Raw genomic sequence first — 27,691 nt, 5'->3', positions numbered from 1 at the left:
TGTAAAGAAGGTGCCCCAGGCCCCTGTAGGTGTTCCTACACTGCATTTTCCATCTGTTTTTTCCTGCTATCTACCTATTTTTTCCACTTGATTTATGCTTTTTTAGAATGCATCTGTCTCCATTTCTTTAGAGTTCTGGGATGGAACCTGAACAAAAGCATGCATTTATTTCAATGCAACCTTTATCAAGCAGGGCAAAATGTATATCCAAGGTCAATAAATCCAAAAGAAAACAATTCGCTTTCCAGTACAATAGGAATCTTTTAAAATATGAATCTGGAAAAGTAACTAAATTAAAAAGATATATTAGACACTGGAAGAAAAGAAAATTGAAACAGAACTTTCCTCCATACATTTATTCCACTTTTTTGATTCAACCCCCAATTCCCAAAAATTAATACGCCACAGTGGATTTAGTAATTCAGAAATATATAAGGTCTTTGCTACAACCTGTCAACCATGTTAATAATTCAAACCTAATTAAAAAATAACTTCTCTTCTACTGCTGACAAGTTTAAAGGATAGGTTTTTTGGGTTTTTTTGAATAAAGAAATAAGTAGCACAGTCATATTGAAAAATGTGACAGCTATTGTTGACTTCAAGTGGTGTGACAAATACCAATATGTTGACCCTTATACTCTTGCAATAGGGTACAATTCTGTAAAAAATACGAGTTATTCAATCATTCTGGCTCATCAATTATCTCTGATATCTCACAAGAGAATAACCTGAAGAAGAGATGAGATTTCGAGGAAAGTCCCCAATTAAAAAGTGAGAGACAAGTATGCTTTCCTAGAGAACAAGAGTTATATCAGTTTGTCAGTAACTTGCGTAAATTTTAATGAAGATTTTTATACCAATTTTCCAAAATAAACTGACTAATGAAAGGAAGTTAATATAATTTTGATTTTCCACAGAGAAAGACTTCGTACTATAAGTTCACAGAAGCCTTCAAATGATGATGATGCATCTTCCTCCCAGTTTTTCAGATAAATTTTTTTGCTGTTTGTCACGGAGGCACCCACAAAACAGACAGCAGCAGCTATCCGAAAAACGTGGATTTATTGCAAACAAATTTGCCTGGCACTCTGACTGTACTGGTTCGGATGTCAGTTGGGAATTATTACTGCACAACAGATTTATACAGAACTAAGGAATCTATTCTAAGGAAGGATAGACCCAAAACGTGCACAGCTCACTGATAAAGGGGAGAATCTCTCACCTAATGATACCAAGGGGGGTCGCTTGCCAGTGCTGGGTTAAGGATCACTCAATCCCAGGGACGTACACTCGGGCAGCGTCCTGACTCGAGGGGAGAATCTCCAGCCACACAACCTGCTGCTCGAGGAGAACCAGCTCAAAAGTGGTTCTCCAGCAGGGCTCCATTTATACCCTGGTTGAGTATTTACTGTGGTCACTTTCAAGCAACAGAGACGCTGTCTTTAGTGCAAGCTCGGTGCACGGGGTCAGGGGGGTTGCACTGCCACACTGTTATAAGATGAAACCATAGATATAAAGCCTCTATTAATAAATTAAATATTAATATTAATAAATTTAAAAGTTGCATAGACTGAAAACCCAGTCTGTTAAAATGGAAAAAGGACATGTATTTGGTTGCCAGGCAAAATTAATTCTAACTGCTTATGCCTCCAGCCTGCACACAAAATGAGGCAAAGAACCTGTGGGAAAAGAACTACCCTTGCTTGCAATAAATCCCTTTGTCTTCCAGTGGCTCCTCTCACAGCACTTTCAAGTCCACAGCACACACTAAGCACAGGCTGGAGAGGAGCTGGATGGTGCAGTAGCTAGTTCCCCACTACATGTGTGTAACTAGCCAGACGACATGATAATTTGCCAAACAATAGGCTGAAAAAACCAAGCAAGCAAGCAAGCAAACAAAACCCAAAATACTTCCCCACAAACAAATAAACCTCAACCCATCACCATGAAATAGCTGAACTTTCAGAGAAGGTACTAACTTGAGTCTTTCTTCACTCTCATTTCATGAACAGTATATACATTTAAGGTCTTTCAGCTGGTAATTTGAACAAGAGCCATGATCTGCAATATATCAGGTTAAAAAAGCATCTGTAGAGGCCTGTTATTGCCTTTCAGTACTGACAAATGCAAGTTAAGGAAGACAAAGGGCAACTTTATAAATTAACCAAACATGAACAGATTTTCTGGAATAAAGAAAAGGATCGTTTCTATTCTGAGATGAGTCTCAGATGTACTGACAGCAACAGAAGGCTTAAGCATCTCATATGAAATGAACCATGCTTACTTAGCCAAGAAAACACAACATTAGTGAAGAATTGGTTTTCTTGAAAATAAAAATGGGCAGATACGGTTGATATGATTAGTAATACCAATACAGTACCTGAAGACACAGTATCATCCTCAGAAATGTCAGTGTCTTTAAAATCCAAAGTGAAGGACCTGAAGGCAAATTTATAGCTGTAAGTAGCCTTCTTGCCTAATACATATTTGATCAAATACCAAAATGCACTATTGAAAACCTAAAATAAAAAAGAGGAAAAGCATTCAAAGAATGATTCATTTTAAGAACTTGATTTATACTGCTTCTCATTATTGTTTCAAAAACTGTTTAGCTCTTTTCTTTTTGCATGTAAAAATGAAGTCTTTAACTTCCTCTAGCAAATATAGTATGTGAAAATTAGTCCCAACTGTGGGACTACAATGCTTCAGGCCAACAATCACGAGAAAACCTGTTTCATGCCTGGCTTATTAAATACAGGATTGATTCTACAGCATAAGATTTTATGACCTGAAAATATCTTAGTAGTTTATGCAAAGTGAGTTGATGGTCATTATAATCATCATCATGACAACTAGCATTTCTGTTAGAGGTTTCAGAACAGAGACCAACAACCAAATGGGCATGCTTACTGAATTAGGAGGTGGTAGCTTGAGGAACAGGAGGAATACATTGATGGGCAAGACAGGAAGATTTGGTGTCCTACCTATATAGCTAAACTGATGGCTCTGGTTTCATTCTTGACATATCAATGCTCTCTAAAGAGCAGAAATAGAGTCTCTTTTCCCTTATTCAAATAGATCGAAATTCTAGAGGGCATTTTTCAGACCTTATTTCATAATTTGGATTGAAGAACCCAGCTAAATTTGAGCCTGGTGTCAAGCCCATGTATAAAAGCACAGGCTTACGTGATCTATTTTTTAATACCAGTGATTATGAAAATATTAATCCCTTTCTTTTATTCAGTCTTCTAAAATACGGTCTAAATTGCATGAGCTTTCTAGTACTTTCATGAAAATAAGTGAATCTGGAAAATAGAAGGTACTGACTGTAAAAAATCAAGTTATAGCAGAATTATCAACATTTGCATATACATTAAAATTAGCACATCTTTTATATAACTCTTTTGTGGCAATCTTTTTATAACATTGAAAAGCTACAGTATAGAGACCTACAGAAAAGTGTAACATTTTCATAATGTATCAAAAGACCTTCTAATTCATCACACACACAGAGCAGAAAAGTTGAATAAGAATGTGAAAAAAACTTCATTACTGTCATCAGTAATACAGGCTGTAATAATATTTTCCTGTGCCATCAACATTAGCCACAAGAAGGGACCATTCTGGCTTGTCTGCATTTCAGGTAGTGTCTTTAAATCCAAAATTAATTCATAAAAATAAAAAAAACCCTGATGTTTTCTGCCCCAAAGTATGCTAAACTGACAAAATTAGCAACTCAAATTTAGAATGTACTACTCTGTGCATATTAAAATTTGTTCAAATTAAAAGAAGATAATTATTTTACACAGTTGCAAGTTATGTCATTTGGGCTTACACTTAATAATGAATGCCACATTTGGAGCACTCAAGAGGTCCTCTTTAAAAGCATGGCCATTGGTTTGAAGAGGATAATGACAAAGCTGTTATCCAGCTTCTGCAGCCCTTAGATACATGTTTACTAAAATTGTTTGTTCACCTTGAAGTGTTCTTCAGCCATTCCAGTACTGTGGAGGCCAGGAGGACAGTGAGTTAGCTCCAACTCCTTCAAGGCTTTAGAAAGTTCAGGCTTACTGCTGAAATTTTTTATCACATTTCCAACAGCTTTCAGGATAGCTGTAGCCTGTTCTATAAACCGGTGGCTCTCCTGGAGAGAGACAATAAAACCAACCATTATTAGAAAGATTGCTTTAAGATCATCTTTTGTTTTCTTTCCAGGCTGTGAACTAGTGTTTTTTCTGTGATGAAGTAAAAAACTTTTCTTAGGTTAAGCAATTGTTATTAATTTTATAAACTGTAAAATCAATTATGTCTCTGGTATTCAAAAGCATACAAAATTTTCACTGATTTTAGCTATTGAAATAAAAATTTTACAGCAACATAACAGGCACCGTAACATATATCTGTTTGAGATTTTATTTTTCCTGTATCATTAGTTCTAGTACATTTAATAAAAAGTAAGGTGCATATAGCAACTTTCTACTGCAGTGATAATAAGACACTTCTTAACTGAAATTCTCAGCATCTCTTTGATTATAAAAGGTCAGACGAATATTTGTATACCACTGAAAACAACATTCAAATACGTGCAGCCTGAAGCATCATTAATCTACATCAGGATTTCCGTGCAAGAATGCAGCCACTTCCCTGCAAAGGACACTGCAGAGAATGGCTGTCTTCAAAAAGAAGTGCAGAGAAGAGCCCAGGATAAAATTCTGCTTTTCCTTGATGAAGAATAGTTTCTCATCCACACCCTGAACACAAGGGGATAATACAGCCACAAGACATTTTTAATGGTCCAACTTATTGTATTTAAATGTCTTTGCTACAATAAATGTAATAAATTTGCACAAGCAACTTTAATGTCCTATTATGAGGACATTAGTGCTGAATCAACACTGCTATATAAATTCACTGTTACACTCACCTTTCAAAATATTTTTGCACAGCTGTGCTCTAGAGGCTATACTACTTCCCCTCAGTGCCCCTGACAAATACTTGGGACTACTGCCTGCCAAAGAAATCTTGAAAATATGGATGACAGTGATATCTGTCTGGATTGTAGGCCATGAAGAACAAAAGCTGTAGTAATTACTCCCTTGGGCCCCTTGACTCATCTACAAAATGTTGATTGAATCAATTGTTCATTTTAGATATAAAAGCTGCTCTGGGAACCAGTGAGTAATATGTGATCCCACGGGACAAAGCAAACTTTACTGATGTGACAGTTTATTTTACCACACTGGTATTTTTGATTATTAATTAATATGTGTACATGTGTTTTATCACTTTTATCACCTGCCTCAAAAAAAGACCTTATACGCTACCTCCAACATACATATTTCAACAAGATTATTTTTAACATTCCCTCTGATGCCGCTGTTCTGTGTAAACCACAATACTACCCAATGCTTGCTTACGTATTTATATAACAGAATTGTTGCAATATCCATGTTAGTACCTGCTGTGATGTTAAACACATTTCTTTTATGCCCTTACACATTTCATATTGAAATTAATATTATACCATAGCTCTAAATGAAGATCCCATAGTACTTCACTTTAAAACTAAATAGCAGTCAGAAATACCATTATCACAATGCTTGATCAGTTCTGGTCATGCATACCCTTTCAAGTCCTGGCATCACAGTATCCTCCTCTCCAAAGACACAAGGCATCATGCTACACAGATGAATATGGTGCCCTATGGTAGAACTTACTGTAAAGAGCAATACGTGTCGCCTACAATCAAGAAAAAAAAAAATTTTAAAAAGCACATTTTCTTTTTCTTTTTTTTTTATCACAGTAATTATTAAGCTTTTCCTTTCATACATTTCATAAAAATGAAATAATTTCCTAGATTCTAGTCCTGGCTTTTCAAATCCTGCATTTCTAACTACTTGCTTCTCAAGAACCTCCAAGCACAGGCAGTAGGTGAAATCAGAGAAATCACCTTTATTTTGTTTTTATTTCATTTGTTTATATTTTATTTTTATTTTCTTCAGCAAAATACATAGTTTCACTATTTCAGATGAATACAAACCCCAAGTTTTTTGGTCAGGATTATAGTTAGCTACACTTAAAAAAATATCTGCTCTAGAAAGCTTAGAGAAGTCATGTCTTGTAGTCATGCATTTAGACAATAATTTCCATGTTTGCATTGATAAAACCAGGAAAAATTCATGCATAACCATGTCAGGCTACATCAACACTACAGAGTGACCACTTTATGGAGCAACTGTGACCCAGACCACTCAACTGTAACTCCCTAAGGCGGCAAACAACAGAAATTCAGTATGCCTTATTGGGCTACACTCAGCTCATTCTTTTTTGCCTGCTCCTATCCCATGACGGAGTCCAATCATACAAGAAACCATTCCTAACTGTAGTTATACAACACAGGAGATTCATGCTCTTTCCTCTAATCAACAGTGTCCTGCAGTCACACTGAAGTTCTTGAGGAGCTTGCTCCAAATGGTGAAACTTCATAGTCTTAATCTCAGAATGGCATTTAGCTGGAGAAGTTCACCCAGGCCACAGCTTCAAAGTGTTAACTAGAGATCCAGCAGTGAGAGTAAGCAAAGAGAGTTACCCCCACACATACACTAGCACTTTTTAAATTACATTCTCTTGCAAGTGAACTTTGAAATGTCCCCTGGCCATCAGCAGAGGGAAGAAAGTGCCATCCTGGTTTAGCGAGTCATTTCTCATTTGGAATGAAATGGGGAAGCGGTCAATAAGCCCATTTGTCTCCCACACCTGCTGTAAATTAAAACATCCTTGAAAGCCTGCTGGCTCTGCCTGGAGTAGAGAATCAAAGGTGAGAAGCTTATCAGTCTGAGCTGCCTGTATCTCTGGTAGCTTTGAAATTTGCAAAAGGATATACATTTTTGTCTTCCCTACAGGACACAGATACGCAACTTTTGGAAACTACATTAATACAATACATGTGCTAGCAGAACTAACCGTAAGCACAGTAAGAACTACTCAATTCTTAATCAAAACAAACAGTACCTCTATAGTTCTTTGATTTCATGTCAGTGTGCTAATATTGTGGTATTTCTACATCTATTTATTTGAAACTTTACTTGATTTTTTAAAAATACATTTTATCTAATCTCTTTGAGATTAAACTGGTGATCCTGTTTCTGGAAAAATAGAAGGCCTCAGTGAATTAGTCATCGGCTTTAGGCTTATGGCAAGGTATGAAGAAGTCATCTTGCTTGCTTGCCAGGAAGCATTTTCATAAACTAACAAATATCCAAGGCTCTTGCCTGTTACCTATTTATTTATTTAAACAATCAGTCAATGCTTATGCTGAATATCGACAGTTACACTGTCGCAAAGAGAAATAAATCATCTTAAGCACTATGTGAATGTGAAGTAAGATATGCAAGGCTCTGTGGATAACCTCAGAATTTCTCCTGTCATGTTTCATAAATCCTATTTTGAGAAAAGTTATAAAACCTCCTATGGTATCATCATGCTTTTATGGTTCCACTAAAAATCTTAATACTTTAATTATTGGTGGTACTCCAGGGAAGATCTAAAAATCATTCTAGTTAGAAACACTTTTAAGTAGGAATTTGCATTCTAGTTTATTTTTTAGCAAGTCGGTGGGGTTTTTTTCTTGCTGAATGCTCTTAAATAAGAGTAAAGAATTCAAAATCTTTATAAAGGTTTTGGTCATTACTTTAAATTCATAGCAATTTTGCAGTCTTACCAAATCCTAGCTACTAAACAAGTTTGATATTCCAAAACTTATGTTTTAGGAAATAAACTCTTAGTTCCTATATAAAGTAAAAGATCATATCAAGCCTTAAACTTGTTAGGACAGAAATGAAGGCTCATACATACCCAATAGGAAGATTTAACACAGTAGCTTTGGTTGCAGTTGTATGCATCTTTAACACAAGTTCTCCAGGAGTCAAACATTTCCAAGAGAAATGTTCAACCATTAGCACACCCTTTGAAATACTAGAACATTCTTGTTTAGTACCTAGTTTAAGAAAGAAAAAAAGCCAAAACCACACAATTGTGGCAAACAGCCATATAAAGCTTATATTTATATTACAGTTTAACTATTTTAACAGGATGGTCAGTTTGGGTTTTTTAGGTTTTCTTTTGGTTCTGTTTACTCTAGATGAACTAAAATTATGTCCATATCCAATGTTTAAATGCCTGATTAACTCAAGTTGACTGTCATAACATACACTAGCTTTTCTGAATGCCATTTTATGTTTTTAATAAAATATAAGTGATTTCCATTTAAACCATCCAAGCTGTCGGATCTTGAAATAAGCCAGCTGTAAATATACTTAAGAGCTTACTGTGCAACAGTTTAAAAATCACTTATAAAATAAACTTTGGTCATATTGCTGATTTTACTACATTTTGATCAGCTAAAGCTGATAAAGCACCTTGCAAGAATGGAATTTGTAGAAAAACAAACCCTAAAAAGCACAAGGAAACCCATACCAGAAATACATTGATGAAAAGCTTGCAGCAAATTGTAATAAACAGTAAAGTTAGGGATCCTTTCAAGAAAATATTAATCATTAATATGAAGTAACAAGAAAATACTGTTTGATTATTAGTGTATTTCCTAGAACCAATTTGACTTTTTAACGGTAAACTCTCAGACTGTGCCAGCATACACCATAGACAAGCACACATACACCACGACAGCACAGACGTAGCCAAGAATGGGAACACACAAGATTAATGGGCGCTCTTCTGTATTGTCCTTACCTCCACTATCACCCCAGCGTACTAACGCAGAAAAGCTAACCAGGATTTCAATGGGCGTCAGACTGTCCACCAGTAAGTAATAGAAGAATTGGTCATCAGTAGACTGCACAGAAAAACAGACATTTGTTCACCTTTCATTTCCACTGAATGCTGTTCGTCTGGGCTTATACAAAGTATGACTAAGATTTTGGATATTGTGACCCTAGATATGGTATGGAAAGCAATTAACTGTCACTACTTATTCCAAATTTCAGACACGTCATTTAATCCCAAAGCCTCGTGCTGTCTATATAACCATAATGTTCAGTTAAGGGAGAAAAGGAAATAGAAAAGGTCTTGAACGAGAATGTATCTATTTCACACCATATTCTTCCTATGTACCTCAGTTTAACAGTTTTACTTGCCAAACAACATTCAATGGAAGACCAAAAATTTTGTTTTGTGCTGCAACTTTCTGATTCTAATTTCAGTAAGCTTGAAAGAAATAAGCACTCCTAATTTGTAACACAAGTGATTCCACCTCACTGGTTATTTTTTACAAAAATGTATGGAGGCAACGTTTTTCACTCTCAACTTCAATATATAACTCCTATGCCAATATTAGGAACATAGAATGATCCTTCAAAACAGAAGGTGAATTAGCTTCTTTGCTTCAGAACTGTTTCAATACATGTCTTCCTACATTCCTCAGAGTCGTGTCATTACATTTTTTGTATTTGATCCTGGAATACCACTACTATTATCTTCAAAGCATAATAGAAAAGTGTTCTTTTTTAAGTCTTGTACAGAATTTACCTCATAGTGTAAACACTTCATCTGTAGCAATGGGAAAAACCAGAATGGTTTTACAGCAGAGGGTTAGTTTTTTGGCACAATAGCATGCAGGCTTACACAGTCTTAGCACTGATTATGGCTTGCGAAAGTGTATTGTGCAGCAATTGGAAAAAATTCTTGTGATGTGATTACAACAGAAAGAGGTATGAAATTGCAGGTATATTACAATTACGGAGCATAATCCATGTAATTAACCTTCTCAGTACAGGATTTTACATAAAGTTCACGCCTGGAGTTTACGTTTCAGTACTCTACAATTACACTTCAGCTACAGTATTCAAGCATGTTGAATAACCTTCTGATCATGTGAACTAATGGTGGCTTTGAAGAAATGCTGCAATTTCAGTGTAATTAAGGGGTATTTCTAACGCCTGCAAGAGAATCTTGTAAGTTGCCAAAGCACTTAGCATATGAAGAGAAAACAGAGGGTTACGCTGTACAGACTCCTGATTTGGGTTTTTGGTGACAGGTTAAGATGAAGGAGAACTGAAGGGCAGCACCTGAATCATCATTAAATTTAATTTAGTTTCTAAATTGGTATAAAGTAGATTTAAGTCCAGAAAAAAAGAGGATGAAGATCTGATTCACTGTAGTATATACTCTCACTTCCAATTTTCATGATTTACATACTCAATTATTTTATTACTATGGATACCTATTGCACAATAGTTCTTCAACTGTCTTGAACATAGTGAAATACTTCTGAATAACTGCTAGCAAATGTTATCTTTGATTTGATTATAGTAATCTTCATGCATTATTATTTTTTCAGTAATAGCAGTTCTAGGTGTTCTACCAATATAATTTAGGATATATGTGTTATCTAATTAGATAAGACTTTGACAAAGATTAAAAAACCACATAAAAATCAATACAGTCATATACCTTAAAATCCATCTTCTGATAGTTATAAGCATATGTATGTGGTTTGTGGAAAACATACAGGTTCCTGGAGAGAAAAAATAAAAATACATGTAGTAAAATAATCTTAGTATAAATTACATATTTCAGATTAATATCTATTTCATAGCATAAAATTCTAATTTTACCGTCATAAATCAGACTCCTAATTATTTCTCAAAAATGGTTCAACATTTTTAGTTTCATAAAAGGTGAATACAGTTAATCTGCAGAGAAAGCAGCTGACATTAATTTCTACCTTTGCTGCACCTCTATAACATTCCACTGGAGATCAGGCCCCAAGTTTGTCCAGTTTGAATCTATAAAGGATAATAAGCTAATATTCTCTAAAAATTCTATGCCCTCCTGAAAATTAGTGTTAGTAAAGTTATCTATAAAGTATCACTGTAGGAAGAACTACTTTGTAGAGTCAATTAACATACTTTTTCAATTCTCTCATGTTTGCACACCTTCAGAAAGCTATTTAGTTTCTGACAACAATTTCTTCTGACCTCGATTTAACCGAGGGCAACATAAATGACTTCAGCTTTCACTGAGGATGGAATCAGATGTGAAGTCCAGTTGTATGTGATTCAACAAGGCCAAGTGCTGGGTGCCACACTTGAGTCAGAACAACCCCATGCAGCGCTACAGGCTTGGGGAAGAGTGGCTGGGAAGCAGCCCAGTGGAAAAGGATTTGGGGATGTTGATGTGGGAATCCTGTACAAAACAACAAGACATTTGGAAGCACAAGATTCTTATGTTATCTCTAGCAGTGGAGATTCTTGAGTTGGCATGAAGAAAATGACTGAAGGAGGGAGTCCTGTGAAGGTAAGACGCCCCTGTTTCAGCTAAGTGAATAAAGCAAGCAAATGTTAAAGGTCCCATTGTCCAAGCAAAGACCTTTGCCTAATTAGCTGCAAATTAGTATTAAAATTCATGCTTTTCAATATGCTAATGAGCCCAGAGCAGTACAAGCTAAACATATACGACTATGTTACTCAACTCTCCACCCAAATCATGTTAAATGTCACCTAAGAAGTAGGGACAAACAGAGTTAGGGCATAAAAAGCCAGGAGGAGTATTATGTGGCTGGAAGGAAAAAGACTGAAGATGTAGCACAGACATTTGACAGGCTGTATTCCTCTTCCTCTACTTCAGACAGGCATGCTTGCTTGGTGAGAGTTGCACTCTCACAACATGGTGAAGATACTCAGGCAGTTTTCTTTTTCTAGCATTACTATTACATATTAGTTATCATGTTATTGCACTGAGTGCATTTATCAACAGCAATTCTGAATTTATTATATCTGTCACTTTAACAAACTTTTTATTGGCTTTGCAAAACTGTTTCAGTAAAAGTCTTTTTGGGCTCTGGCAGGAAAATGCCAAACTCTTAAACTCTCTTTTGCTTTTATGAGACTGTTTCAGTGCAAGCCTCTCAGGCTCTGGTAGGCAAAAGTTAAACTCCTTCCTTTAATGCAAAAGTTGAGGCTGAATATGAACTGACAATGTGTCCAGGTAGCCAAGAAGGCCAAGAGCATCCTGGCTTGTATCAGCAATAGAGTGGTCAGCAGGCAAGGGAAGTGATTGTACCCCTATATTTGGCACTGGTGAGGCCACACCTTGAATACTGGGATCAGTTTTGGGGCCCTCACTACAAGAAGGACTCTGGAGCATGTCCAGAAAAGAGCAACGAAGCTGGTGAAGGGTCTAGAGCACAAATCCTGTGAGGAGCAGCTGAGGGAATCGGGGTTGTTTAGCCTGGAGTAAAGGAGGCCTTATTGTTCTCTACGATTACCTGAAAGGAGGTTGTAGCGGTTGGGGTCTCTCTGTTCTCCTAAGTAACAAGTGATAGGACAAGAGGAAATGGTCTCAAGTTGCACCAGAATAGGTTTAGGCTGGATTATTAGGAAAAAATCTTCACTGAAAGGGTCGTGAAGCATTGGAACAGGCTGCCCAGGGAAGTGGCGGAGTCACCATCCCAGGAGGGATTTAAAAGGATTGTAGATGTGGTGCTGAGGGACATGGTTTAGTGGTGACCTGAAAGTGCTGGGGTAATGGTTGAACTTGATGAACTTCAGTGTCTCTTCCAACCAAAACGATTCTATGATTCTGTTTTATGTAAAATACATTTTTTGATTACTCAGAAACTTCACAGGAATCCTGATCCATTGCTGACATATAAATTCCTAAAATTACTAACATTTTCCTCATTTCTTCAAGTTGATATGAACTCTGAACACTCATTTTCACTGTATCTGAGATGTAGGCATGTCAGACAAGAGAACTGACTGGTAAAATGAAAATCTTAGGTGTCTAATTTCTTCTGAGTGATAAATTCTTCAAGTGTAATCAAGATGCTTTTTTAACAACTACTTTATCAGTTCACTTGAAAATAACTAAACTCTCAGCTGTTTAGGGACAGGAATAAGAAACTGACAAATGTTCTACATCTGAATTAACATTACAGTGTTTTACAAAAGGTCAACAGTACTTCAATGTTTGAATAACAAGTTTAAAAGTTCAAATGTTACATACTCTTTGTAAGATACTGCAAGCAAGACTTTGAAAGGAAAGATAACTATTTCATCTGTGATGTTTTTTCTGAAGGCCCTGTATCTTCCTGGACCTGGGTCTCCCTAAAAGTAGTCAGGCAAACCTTTGCAAGCCTAAAGTGCTCTATGATCTTTTATTCCTAAAGTTCCTGTAGTGCTGCTGGTATAAAAGTTTTATATTCTTCCTCAGAGAGGGAGCAGAGTTTAATATCTGCTCAAGAAAAAATTTATCTATGAAAACAAAGGCTTCACAAAATCTCACTTACAAATTCAAATGAAAAAAGAAAAAAAAAAACCTGGGTGAATATTCTCTGATAAATTACCACCCTCAGCAATGTCAGATTCTCTAAAGAATCTATATTGTACCAGGCTTCTTAAATCTGAAAGATAGAAACTAAAAATATTACATGAAAATTACAGTAGTTTTTTTACATTCTCAGAATTATAAATGCTTTGGAATTAAATTGAAAAGGAAGCAAAAGAAAGCATCTAGTTGACCAAGCTGAGCTGTGCTGACAGCAACAGAAGATTTCAATAACTGTTTTTGCCTTAAAATTGTGTTGCTCAGATGCAGACTGTGTCTGCCCAGTGGCTGATGGATCGGGTTACTGGCTGCACACCCCATGGCCCATGACCGTATTCCACCCACGTTACAGTCTGACACATGCTTTATGAAGCTGATGGTTGTGTTCTCTGCTGTCCTCTGGAGGACCTATCCAAGACACAGCATGCGGCTGCACCTACAGACTTGCTGTCAACAGGGACAGTAAGTCTGGTCTGAAGAGCAGCCTTGGGACTACCCTGAAAGGCAGGACAGTCATACACAGAAGTTCTGTTGAAAAGAGAGTTTTCATATAGTCATGTTTCACATTTTACCATTGTTACATTGCATATTTCATGGCATAAAACCCAAAATCTGTGTTCCTTACTGAAAACAAACACCAAAGTCTTCAAAGCTAATCCAGGTTTCCCTGAAAACAGAAGTACTCTCTGACTCCATTTCTTCCTGCGATTTATCCTCAGTCTGTCTGTTCACACCAGTATCAGCTGTTTCTGACATTTGTTTTGCATCAAAACTAGTATTCTTATGTAACTTCTCTGCAGAGATAGAGACACACAGAGCAAATACAGTGACAATATGCACAATAAAGTAGTACTATTTTTATATTAAAAAAATTATTTTCCATACATCTTGGGGTTTAAAATTACAGCCCCCCCCACCCCAACCTAGAAAGCACAAAAGATGATGGAAACAACTCTGTATAGGTATTTGCTGTTTACATCTGCAGCTGCTTAAGTATACTGCCTCAGTATACTGTCATATACTGAAGTGCACACTAGAATCTTTAATATGAGCATATCAGGTAAACATACATAACAATTTGCAAACCTGAAGTTATCTATATAAAGAAAAAATACAACCCCTTGTCCAAAGTTCCTATTCAGTTAAAAGCTGATGGTGCAGTATCATAAAATTTTTACAACTCACACAAAAAAAAAACAACACATAGAATTGTGGAGGACACACAGACCTTTCCTTGTCTCTGGTACTTAGATTGTACCCTGCGATGCTACTCACACAAATCACTCAAACTACTTGTGAACAAAACCAGATTTGAACTACATTACATGAATTTTCTTGTAGGATAAATCAGTACTACTGTCAGATGCATATCAAAATACAAATACAAAAATGTCACATTTTGCAATCATGAAATAACTTTTAAAGTTGTGTTGTAATGTCACTTTCTCTGCCTTTACTCTGTGAGATTTTTAGTTATTGAAGATGTTTGATCTGGCCCAAAAAGAAGTTTTGAGAATAGCTCAGAACAACTGACGATAGAAGAACAGAACAGCTCAAACATGAACAGCTATTAACTTGGAATGTTTGCTGAGGAAAAAGATGAGCTAATATACAAACAGGAAAGGTATGACAATGAGAAAGCTATATTAGAAACCCACATAATTTATATTTAAATGTGCTTTGTAATATTTCATTATCACCTATACACTTAGTGTTATGATGTATAACTAATAAGTTTACACCTACTTTTCAAGCATCGAAAGAAATGTAAGAAAATGCATCTAAGACCTTTTCTCTTCCTTACACTACGAAAAAACTACATGAATGCTATAGAATCTAAACTTTTTCTTAGATTTAAGTTAACATGGGGTTTAGGTCTCCAGTGAAATACTACAGAGAGGGTGATGAAGAGGGTGACCAGAGCAGAACTATGCGCAATGTCATCTTCCTGTGGCTTAATGTTGCTCTTTGTTCATTCTGAACAAGTCCTACAGTATTATCAAGAGACCTTCTTCAGGATCAATAGGGTCAGTAGAGCTCTGCAGCCTTCTAACAGAAGATATGCTTCACCCTATTTAAAAGTCAATAAACCTTTCTGTTGATTATGCATGGAGAGTGGGGTCAGAGGAAAGACAGCTCTTCCAGTGCAGCTAAAGGAAAGCCACAGAGGTGACAACAAAATGAACCACTCTATGTGAAGAAGTAATGAGAATCTTGGGAGGATGTCCTCAAAAGTATATTTTGTTCTTTTTGATCTATGCAGTCCAAAGACAGTGCTGTTCGGTGCTTCCTGATACAATTATGAGAAAAAAGTATATCAACTGCTAACTGTTGATTACTTTGTACGCAAGAAGTGCCATTTCCAGCCATGAGAAACTGTAAACACTGGGTGATATAATGAAGATATAATTTATGGAATAAAATGATTAATTAATTCAAAGCAAGTCTTATGAGGTGTTCAGTATAAAATAATGTTTTACAACTAACATATGGAGGATAACTGCTGCAAATAATTATCATATAATTTCTTGAAAAAATGCAAATACTAATCAAATGCACAGGGATATTTCATAAGCTTATTATAAAGCTAAACAGAGCTTCAGAAAATGAAACAGCATACTTGAATTCAAGAATTTTATGCTACTTACAACTCAAGCACCAAAGATTAAGGTTGCAATCAAGCCCAAGAGAAAGTAACTTGATGAATATGGGAAAACATTCAAGTAGAGAAGTAATAACAAAACATGCATTGTAACAAAAAATAGAAGTCAAATAAAACCAGATGAATAACTAAGAGCACAGCAGCATACAAACTAGAATAATTAATCCAAAAAAAGAAAAGAGTAGTAAGTGAACACAGATTAGCAGATTGTATCACAATACCTATTTATATGGTAAGAAAATACTGTACTGCATGAAACCCTCAAATTATCAGAAAGAGTAACTTTCTTAAGAAAGTGAGAGGACACTGTTTTTAAGACAGTTTAGCCTCAACCGCTGTCATTCCTTTTGCTAAGTGCTCATTATTTTTCAAGCATTGGCTCTTCAGTAAGTTGCTTAAATGGAAATCAAGCCCCTGGCCAAACTGACTATACAGTTTTGGGAGTACTTATTCAGTATCTGGATGCTTTGTATCTGGCATTTTATAGTCATGAGCTAGCTCTTTAGCAGAATACAACAATAAGCAAATCAGAACATTTGGTAGCCAAGCAAACGAAAAAGCACGAGAAAATACTACCTTGTACAGAGAATATTCAAAATGGTTCAACAATTAAATGAGTCCCCTGTCTCAATAAGAAGAGATAGACAGGCTGGCTTCTTGGAATATTTACAGCAGAAATTGCAAGAACTTGCTATTTTCCATAACAGAGCACAGAGATAATGGCACAGGAAATCTGCAATCCACAAAATGGTACTTAAGATACCTTTAAATGTAGGTTTTCTACCATGAGTTTAAAGATTAGCAAATGTTTTAAAGAAAAGACAGAAAGTGATCTAACAAACTACAGATTATTTAGTCCAATGCCAATAAACCAAATTTCATCTACCCATTTGCCTGCATTTGAATTCAAAGTCAAAATAACTTTACTCAGGTAGAACATGTCAGATTATTTCAGAGTTTGGGTTGCTTAGGTTGTTTTGGGGTTTTTTATGTTGTGTTTGGTTTGGTTTTTTTGTTTTTAGGGGACAATAATTTTTTGATGAAAAAATAGGTTTCATACATGCTCATGTATGAAACTGCATTTTCATTATGAAAAAAGTGCTCCATAATGCTGCAAAACTGAAGATAACCAACCTATCAAATTCGGAATATAAAAAACCCCTGAATATTAATATAATGTCAAATTCTAGCCACTTTTATGGAAAATAAACAGATTGTCCACATGATCAAAGAAATTGTCCACCTTACTGTGTACTACTTCAATATATCTTGAATACACTTAACTCCAGCTTGCTTATTGAGATTTCACTTTCTGATTTTTTCACTTTCAGTCTGTATTTTAGTTTCATTATGTCTGGACAAACACTTTGCACAATTACAAACATAATTGCTGTGAGATAACCAATAAACATGGGAATAATGTGATACTACAAATCGCTTCCATCAGACCCAGTATCTGCACCAAAAGCTATGGGAGATTATAGAAGATCATTTCATCTAGAGAATACGACTGCTTTAATGGAACACCACCATAGATGGAATAAGTGTAAATGTACAAATATTCATTTTACAGCAAAGCAGAATTAAGTGTCTTTATAAGTTTTAGGACAAAATTCTGGTAGGTTTGCAAAGCTATGGTTTCATTCTCTAAGGACATTCTAGAGAGATAGTGATGCAGTCATCATCATCATGGCTTGGCTTCGCACACAAAGATTTGGGAAGGGCTTTACCCATGCTTACTGCAAGCGTGCTGATGGCTGAAAATGCCTGTTGGCTGCGGCTAGCCAACCGGATTGGAAAGGGAGATGAGCTTTGGTTAGGCCACCTTTTCTAGGCCCCTCTCCGTGTGGAACAAGCAGTGCTCTCCTTGAAAGAGGCTGCTTGGTCATTCGGGATGCTGCCGAACGAGACTGTCATCTCCTGGGTCAGTCTCGAGTGACCAATGTCCTGAACCACCTGCATGCAGGGTTGGGTCTGCGGCTTCCAGTGACATCTTTTCACCTGCCGTTTCGTCCCTCGCCTGTCACTACAGGGGACTTTGCAACGTGAGTAAACCCTTCAAGCCTGAGCAGTGGATTTTTTAGGTGAGGGGCAGCGTGCGTGGAACTGGCTCCACCCTTTACACCTGAGGTTCATCTGCCAGGGCCTAGCGAGCTTGGACAGTGACAGCGAAGTCCTCAGGTCGTAGGTTTGGTTAGAGTATCCTTCTCTTGGATGGATGCCTTACAAGGCTAAACGAGCTCCATCTGCCCGGGTTTGGGGTCAGAGTTGTCCTTCTCCTAGGATGGCTGCCCGAAGGCTAGTGAGCCCATCCTGCCCGTGGACACACTTTGTCTGACCCTTCAGTTGAGACCTGTCTGGCTTGGGAGACCCCACCGGAGGCACATGCCACCACCAGCACAGCTCTCAACCTCACAAGGGCGCGCAAGCTCCTTCCCCACGAGAAGGGGTTGCCCGTGAAAGAGTAGTGATGCAGTATACTTCTATAAAAACATTTCCTTACATTTGGTGAACCTCAACATTGAGCCTCTACAGAGCAAAGTTCCAATTGACTTTAGCAGCCTAAGTACGAGTAATTTAAGTAGAATATTTTACTTTCTTTTTTTTTAAAACAAACAGGAGAGATTGCTAAGCCAAAAGGTAGAAATACTGAAAAGCAAATATTTATCCAGCAAAGGATTAGTTTAGTTGAGTTTATTTGTAAAATATCACTATTCTCAATAGGGGTGTGTTTCAAATCAGCTTCAATCAAACAGAAAACTGTCTAAAACTATTTAACTGTCTAATGACATGCAACCAAATTCTGAAGAGATAAACGTATGGAATTCTCATTCACATACTTTGCAAAATTTGAGCAATTTTTAGCTATGTTAAGAAGTGTATTAAAACCCCCATACTCATAGATAAAACATTTTAAAAAAGATTTCTCTGTTTCTCTCAGTTATAGTGCATGATTCTGTGGAGTTGAAAGGCTCATAATTAATCATTTTGAAGTAACAGTAATAATAAGAAGTAATCCTCATAACCTACAGTGCATGGCACAATGCAAAGCATTAAGCCAAGATATATTACTAAGCCTCCTTTCCCAATGACTTTTTTTTCTTTTAAAAAGAATTTTTTGAAGATGGGTTTCATTTATAATTAATTAAGGCATTAAAAAAAATTGTACTATTTAAAGAAAAGCAATCATACCTGTAGCACCTAATAGGAGCATAGACCTCTAGTCTTTGAATCCTGTAATGATTAGTAATATTTCTACGTAAAGTTGGAATAAATGGATTTTGCATAGAGAAATTAAACGCATTTTGAAATAGTGAGATTACAATGAAATTACAGTGAGGTTTGGTACCTTTTTTACTGGCATGATATTAAGAAAAACAAGAAGACATTCAAGGACTATAGTACTTGAAATCATTATCAGGATTTAAACGTATAACCGTAAAATTATATCCCCTGCCTGTAATGAGCATATGTTTACCAAATTTGTTTAAAAACTATTTATTATTATTGCTTTCAGCTTCAAGATATTTAAAAAATCATAAATGTACTCTCACACTTCATTACGCCTTTACTGTGACCCAGGTTTTTGGCTGGTATTTTTTCCCCCTCCACTCTTTATAACCTGATCTTGTATTACCCTATTTGGGCATTAGTGGAGATGATTGATAGGTTGCACATTTTTCCAGAATGGAGATAATGTTAAAAACTGAAAAAAATCTAAACATCTTGGGTAAAAGTACTGGGTTTAATTACTGCAGAAGTTAAGAAGTAGTGCACATGTTTTAACTGAGAGGATATTTATTGTATTTCTCAATTATTGTAAGGGGGGATCACAGGTATTTAACAGATGACAACATAACTGTCCTGGGAAAAGCTTGTAAAAATGGTATTTTATGCCTTTCCTCCCCATGAAAATCAACCTTCAGACATGCTTAAAAAACAAAGGAGTGTTGCACATGCTTCTACATGGACTAAAGAGTTGAAAACCAAAACAAAGATGAGTGTCACGTGTATGAATCATGGTGTAAATAAGGCACGAATCTTATTCACATATTTCACATGTTCTTCTGCTCTGAGATTCACTTTCAGAACTCTGGTAAAAGGAAAGGTGTTTCCTAGCAGTCTTTTAGGAGAGGTTCATTGTGCACCAAGCAAATTCAGTCCATTCTTTTAAAAAGAAGGTTGTTACTAACTTCTCCTGACCAAGTCCTTAAAACATAAATGATTCACTTAAACAAGTACACATTTTGAAAAAAATTACTCAGTTTGAGTACTCTTCAAATACTAATCTCAAAACACATTTAAAAAGTAAGATTTATAAAAATTCAGGAAAATAAGCATAATTCACAATGATTGGAAGTCGGAGCTTTGTGCATAAAATCCAGTATGTTTTACTGCAGAGTAAATTATAAGAAGTGGGTTTTTTTCAAAATACTCTTGTAAATTAGGCATCTTTAAATGTCAATTGGAAGATTCTACTCCATATAATTTTATGTGCTATTACTAGTTCTTCAACATCTTCTGCCATAAACCCAACATCCATAAATAGGTAAGACTTGATATTTGTACATGAGGATTAACACTTGTGGCCAAACAATATTGGAATGGCAGAAGTTGCAATATAAACTTCAGACACACTTACCTCTACTGGGACTCTCTGCATTTTGCTGCCAAAAAACGGAGGTCTCCTATACGGTAAAAAAAACAAACAAATCCCAACAATGGTTATTATAATCTCGCATTATTTTGCTAAAGAAAATACTTGTGTTTGGGGCTGTCCTTCCTGAGATGGAGAAACAAACTAGTAAGTTACCATTACAGTATTTTTTTTTTAGAAAAAAAATAGAAACAATAAAATTCATCATAATACCTACATATAACTCACCAATAGAAGACACTGAAGTTTCCTAGAGACATACACGTGACCTGGAGACTAGGATAAAAGCTGTTCCACGTGCCTACTCATCTGCTATTAAAATAATGTTTGTTGATATTACTGTTCTTTGACAATAAAATAAGTTTTATTCTAAGAACTAATTATCCTATTCCATTCTTTTCTAAGTTTCCATTCTTGGACAGTCTATGGAGGGCTCCTTTTCCAACAAGCATTTCTATGTGTACGCTATTTAAGCGTACACAACTGTCCTAGGCACCAGCATGCCTGATTGCTTCAGTATTTTTTGTTTTCTATCAGTTGCATAAATAAAAAGTAGCCTGCTCTTTTTTAAATGTTTTTGGCAAACAACTTTATCCCGGTCAATCCCATTTCTAAGCTAGAGCTGCTGAAATAATATGAATGCAATATTCACTTACATTTAAATTTGTAATCAAGTTAGACAGCCTTTCAGAAAGTCCACTCATTAAATTTGCAAAGACATGGTCCTTTGCTCTGAGAGTTTAAAATCTTTGGTATTGCTGAAAACGTGTGCCTAGTCATCCTTCCTTCCGATTGCCCTCTTATCTGCAATATGACATACTCTGCACAAACTCACACTTTCCTTTCTTTTTTTTTTTTTCCAAGGGAGAGAGAGCAGGAAAAAGAGATTCCACAGTTTCCAGCTTATTTCCTATTTGAATGTGGTACTATTAATGGATTAACTGGATCGGAATTGCCTTTGCAAAAATAAATATTGCTATTGCAAACAAATCTGCAAGCTTCCTTTCATCCCATGTCTCCCTTTGAGAAGATTTGTCATCCTTCCCCCTACCCGGCCTCCTCATATATACCCATCTTTACATGTGTCAAAGGTGTTCATGCTGAAACTGGTATCACTGAGCTGGCCAATATCTGGCCACGCACAGCCATTTTCTGTTCTGCATTTCAAAGTGGGGTTGTGGGTGCTACACTGACTTGGAGCTGCTTTTATGCTTTCTCAGTATGATCTAGAAATATTTTTTGAGGGCCAGACTGACATAATTTAGAGATCCTGAGTAAATTGGACTGGATGGCAGGTCATGACAGTACCTAAAGCTTGCAGAAGATCAACACGCTGAAACTCCAGGCGTGCTTCAACCCTCCTATTGCAGACTACACTTACTTAAAGGAAACACTTACGGCTTTCTACTTTAATTCCTAGCTGCAGTAAAATTCTTACTGCAGCACCTTACAGCACCTCTGCAGACCCAGCATAAGCTCAGGAATCTTACCTCTATCAAAGTTTTAGGTTGATACTCTGAACTAACTACAGGAAAGAGCTGAGAGAATAAACTACGGATTTAAGAGCCTCTGTCTCAAAATAGGAAGTACCAAATAATTTAATACTTATAATTTAACTGAAGTTTTGTTTACTGAGAGAATTTGAAAGTACCGTTTTTGCACAGCACAAATCCCAAATTCTGTTCCAAATCTGTTGTGGGTTTTTTAATGAACATTCACAAGTCAAAGCTGGGACAGATCTAATATAAACAGCAAGTAAGAGAAAAATACATTGTTGCAATTGTTAACAGTTTGTTGAACAATTTGGTAGTTGAAATACATTAAGTCTCATGTGTCTCAGATTAATTTCTTGCCTTTCTAGAGCAAATGAGCTATAAAGGACACAATAGGATTCTACAACTGCCCATGTACTTCAGCTCCTGTTTCCAGACTTCTGAACATACAACTGTGCAAAACAAAAGGCAAGCTGTGATCACCTGTCATGTGACACTGACAGTCATGCCTCCACATCTGGGTCTGAAAAATCTCCAGCAATACATGGACTATTTCTCCTCTTTAAACTGTGACTTCAGAACTACGCATGCACAGAACTGTCATATTTCTGCATGGGAGTCTGAAATGTGCAAGAGTCCAATATTGTCAATTTTCTTGTAGGAGTCACAGTATTTACCAAACAGGTTCATGTCAATGGTACAGTTTATCAGGTTTATTCTCAGAAATCCTGGGCATGTCCAAAATAGAAAAAATATCAGATCTACTGTACAAGCTTTTTGTAACATTTGCACCACGAGTCTAGCATTTTCTGCCAGACTTGCTGTCGACAGACAGTACACATGATCCACGCTTCTAGTACAGACATGTGGAAGCTTACTATAGAACTACTTTGTTGGTATTAACAGCTGGCAACAGGAAGGCCTGGAGAGATACAAAAAATCCTCCAAAGCTGCTTCAGTAGAATTTCCAGTAAAGAAAGATAATGAACCCTGGAAAATCTGGATGCTTACATAATGTTACTTCGGCGTCTGAGCTGTGCAAGCATCTAACCACAGCTGTGCAGAGACTCCTGTAGGCTCACTTACACAGATTTTGGAGCACAAACATAGCATAGTTAAAAGCTGTCTGCTTCTCTAACAGTATGGGATGTGCCCATCTACCTAAACCTCACTGATTCTAAGACAACTGGGAGTGTCAAGGAAGTTCTCATTCTGTTTCTCTATTGCCTCAGCTACAGCAACTAAGACTTTGGCAAAGAAAGAGAAACTAAAGGCATTTTTCCTACTTAATGAACACAGATTGTCTGACAGGTCACCTCTGCTGCCACAGTAGCTGATACAGAAAGAAATAAAGAATGACTTGGATTGAGCTGTGAAACATGAAAGGATGCACACAGTTAGATGCAGGGAGAATTTAATTACTTATTTTTCTTCCTGTAATCAATGGGAAATCTGAATACAAAATACAAGGAAAATTCACTGCTTAACTTAAAAATATGATTGATCATGTTTTATAATCACTAATGCATAATTGCAAAAATAATGGTAATTCATTAATGTATAGCTATCTTGTTACTTTCAAAATTTCATTTGTATTTTTTGACCTCCTAACATTAGCTGTGTTGTTATTTTATTCAAATCCACTGAACAATGTTTTAAAATCTGATATTTTTATAAAACCAGTATCCTTTTCTGTTGTAGAAATGATGCATGACAAAACTTTTCACACTAGTTTTTCTATAAAAGTCACTAGTTTCTTCCAAAAACAAGCTCTGTGCATATAATTGCAGGTGAAAGAATAAAGTTTCAAATATGTAATTTTTAAGATTAAAAATCCATTTTAAATCTACCTCCAAAATGACAAAAATGACCAAAATACTTCTTAAGATCCAATCTCATATTAAATTTCTAGTTCTGATGTTGACCTGACAGTTATATCAAAGTGTTTTGCATCTATAGTCACTTAGATACAATTTTTTTGCCTATTCTTGAGTCATTGTTTTCACTAAATGGAATATCAGTTCTAGTTTTAGCTGTGATGTGGGAGAAGGTAACAAGCTTTTGAAAAAAGATAGAGGTACAAAACAAATGGCTGTAAAGTTGTGCACAGCGTGAGGCACAGGAATGGCTTAAAAATACTGGATTACCAACTCGGCTTCTCTCTTATTCACTCTCTAATGTGGGAGCCGTCCCAATCTGTGTAAGCAAGTAGATACTTGTGGGCCTGTCAGAAAGACTCTCTATACCACAAATGTCTAAACTTGTGTCTCTCCAAGTCTCTCTTCTAATTCCTGTGCTACATATCTCACGCATACCTTTTTTCCTGAAAAAAAATAAGCAGGAAATATTAATTTTGTGCAGATTGAAGTAATTATAAAAAACTATAAAATTTGTAAAGAATATAGAATCTATTATTTTCTGCCTAGCCCTCCTGCTAGACTCAATACCAATTCACTGGGGTTATGAAATATACAATAAGGAGGATTAGAATGAGGAGAAAAAAAGCTTGTTAAGAAACAACAGTCAGGAATGTTTTAAGGCATATGAAGAAGACACAACAGAGCATACAAAATAAATAGACCGGTGTCAGCTGTAAAGCAGAAGGTAAGACTGAGCTTGCAAATACGGCAGTGAAGTAAGAAAAATGATGTAAACATGAACATTAAAGAACAAGCGTATTGTGTTTATGTCACTGGGACAGAGTGGCCATTTTAACTCCTCTGCTCTTGAAAGTAGCATTGCCAGGGAGCTTAACACTGAAGAAGTCACAAAGAGACATCAGTGTTCTTTGTAAGATTTCTCAATATAGCAGTTGGGTCAGTCTAATAAAATATCTAGCAGTCATTGTAAATTCTGATAGTAAAAATGTTTGGATTAGACTTTTCTTGCTTTCTTGCTGTTCAACATTTTGTCAAACAGAATGCAAAGAGCTTTGTTCTCAATGGATCTGGAGATGGTTTGTATTAAAGAATTCGTCACAACAAATAATATTCAAGTGGGCTTTTGAATGGCAGATGTACAAGGAATCACTATTCCAGGTTAGTTTTTTTCTCAAAAGAGTGTGCCAAAATTACTGTTCCAGAAAACTGCAAGACACTATGCAATTTACAAACGATGACCTTTTTGCTTTTTCCCGGACCACAAAAGTGGATGAGGAATAAAAATTAAAGGAAAAGTAAAATTCTGAAAAGCACACAATTTTTTTCCAACCAAATGGAACCAGCCAAAAATCTAATTTTCAATGCATCTTACTCATATAAATTACTTACCTTTCCATTGAAGGACTGGGCCTTTATTTTATGGAGTTTTTAAACGAAAAATTCACAAAATGTCTTTTCTTAATAATAGTGTGATTCAAGAGCAATTTAACTACCAAAAATAGACATTTTGAAAGATTATTTTTCCTAATGCAAATCCAAAATGCTTTCACAATTGTAAAATCAGAGTGAATGGGAAATTCAGCGGGGGGAAAGTTTGAAAAAAGTCAATAATAAAGAATTTCTGTGCTTTAGCATGAGTACTTTGGGGACACAAGGGATAATGCCATGTCTTTCATCTTGATAGTCTTCAAAGAAGCTCCTAAAATTTTATCTTTCTTTTATCACCAGTCTCTGTTTCTGTGACAACAGACCTTAGGAACAGTGAATCAGATAATCAGTTATGTAACTTCATACAGTTAGGAGTGAACTGAAACATGCCAATTTAAACTTGCTGAGGAGCTGGCACAGCAGCTGACTGAATTTCAGTCAGCTTAAAGCATAAAATCACTGCATCCCAAGGATTTACCCTATCAAAGGTTTTAAAGCAGATGTCTCCTGAAGAGCAAGCATACAGTTTAAAACAGAGACAAGGTTATTCGCCCTCAGTATACTACAATACAAAACCCTCCAAATTAGCAATAATGCAAATTTCAAACTATCAAAATTTCTCTTTCAGTATTTATGAATATAAATGACGGAAAGAAACCTTCCTCATAATGACTCTCCCAGAGGTATACACACAATTTTGTTGATTTAAAGATCTAATACGAGAAATAAAGAATATGTTCTGCAAGTTAAAAACATTATTCTCTGTTGCAATCTGCACAAATACATACTGCAGCTATTAATAAGCATAGCATTTTTCAGCTGAGATTTAAGTTGAGGCAAAAGTAAAGTTCAGGTATAAGCCAATTAGCTGATCATATCTGAATCAGATTCCCCTGAGACTAAGTCTCATTCATGTCTTCTTGCAATCATTCCAGTTTTCTGAACGTGTGTGTCTCTTCTGTTTTCTTCCTTGCCCTTGCCTCTCCTTGACTGCATGTCCTACTGTGACAAATCAACTTTCTACAATCTACAACTCTTACACTGTCCCGGTTTGGGGAAGTTTAGCCCAAACCGGGACATACACTAAGGGAGAAAATCAAAGTGATGTTCCAAACTACTTTTTTATGCTTCTAGTACATAAATGTCTATTAATTTGTAACTAGCTAAATCTATAGTTGTACAGCTAGAGAGACTGAAGTCATGCAACCAAAAATTATATATTTTAAGATGCTACTTACAGCTTTTTACCCTGCTGCTTTTGTAATGATTTCTGTAAGATGCAATTATTAAAAAGCCTTTTAAAGGTGAAGTACTAATTAACTATTGCTTATAAAACATACACAAAGTACAGAATAGTTATATATGTTCCATTGAAAATTCCTTCACTACAGAATACCCAATAACTGTATCCACACATGTACATTTTCTATTCACTCAAGAGACATAGAACAGCTTAAACAGAGTTTCAGATCTGAAATATAAAAGTGGCCTAAGAGAATACTCTGAAGAGGCAACATATAAATACACATTCTCAAAATTACATTTTCATTTATTTCAAAATTTATGAAACTAAACTAGCATTTCCTTGGCTAGCTTGGACAACCTGTGGTCAGTGTGCTGCATCTAGTGAACATGTTTGGAAGAATGGCACTCTCTCAGGGTGCCTCTCAGGAAGGCTAAGGATCTGATTCATGGCTGAGTATTCTCTTACAAGGCAAAGCTTCTGAAATTTAAGAGCAGGCAAACTCAGCATTGAAGCCTTAACTCTTTTTCTAGATCTAGCTTGAAGTCTTTAAAGGAAGAACCAAAGTAGGATGCCATTTTAAGGCATATGTTTATAAAGTTTCTATTTTTCAAGCAGTCACATGCCTAAGTATATTCTTCATTTTAGCTGAAATACACTAATTGTAACATTAAACCATGAAATAACATTTATTTATAAAGACCCTCGACTATCATCTTAGGATTCTCCCATCAAATTGATTTTAAAGAACAAAACCAAAATATTTCATAGTGTTAGTAATAGGACTTCTAGAATCTGAGGGAAAAATAGTTTTAAAAAAGGATAAAACAAGAAGTATTAGGAAAGATTTCCCACCCAGTACACACCAATACACCTATAAAGTGGAAAGGTTAGAGAAGTTCTTAAATAGCAAAGAAAAAGAGCTTACTGAAAAGTCTTTGAAAATCTGTATTTAAATATTAATTATTTTCTATTTTGTCTTTC

General features: G+C 36.0%; 1 protein-coding gene across 1 annotated transcript in view; it reads right to left on the bottom strand.

Annotated features, from left to right (window-relative positions):
* Positions 1-27,691, bottom strand: part of ADGB (androglobin) — a gene marked incomplete at its 5' end in the record, with an annotated part of 67,587 nt that overhangs the window by 36,850 nt on the left and 3,046 nt on the right. The window contains 8 exons of the mRNA XM_010132337.1: positions 2,381-2,519; positions 3,977-4,144; positions 5,625-5,739; positions 7,855-7,996; positions 8,749-8,851; positions 10,468-10,531; positions 13,970-14,138; positions 20,649-20,694. Coding sequence (XP_010130639.1) covers positions 2,381-2,519; positions 3,977-4,144; positions 5,625-5,739; positions 7,855-7,996; positions 8,749-8,851; positions 10,468-10,531; positions 13,970-14,138; positions 20,649-20,694 — 946 coding nt within the window. The remainder of the gene's footprint in view (positions 1-2,380; positions 2,520-3,976; positions 4,145-5,624; positions 5,740-7,854; positions 7,997-8,748; positions 8,852-10,467; positions 10,532-13,969; positions 14,139-20,648; positions 20,695-27,691) is intronic.

The sequence above is a fragment of the Buceros rhinoceros genome, unplaced genomic scaffold (genome assembly GCF_000710305.1).
Source record: "Buceros rhinoceros silvestris isolate BGI_N320 unplaced genomic scaffold, ASM71030v1 scaffold183, whole genome shotgun sequence".
NCBI classification, from domain to species: Eukaryota; Metazoa; Chordata; class Aves; order Bucerotiformes; family Bucerotidae; genus Buceros; species Buceros rhinoceros.
This window is presented reverse-complemented; position numbering and strand designations above follow the sequence as displayed.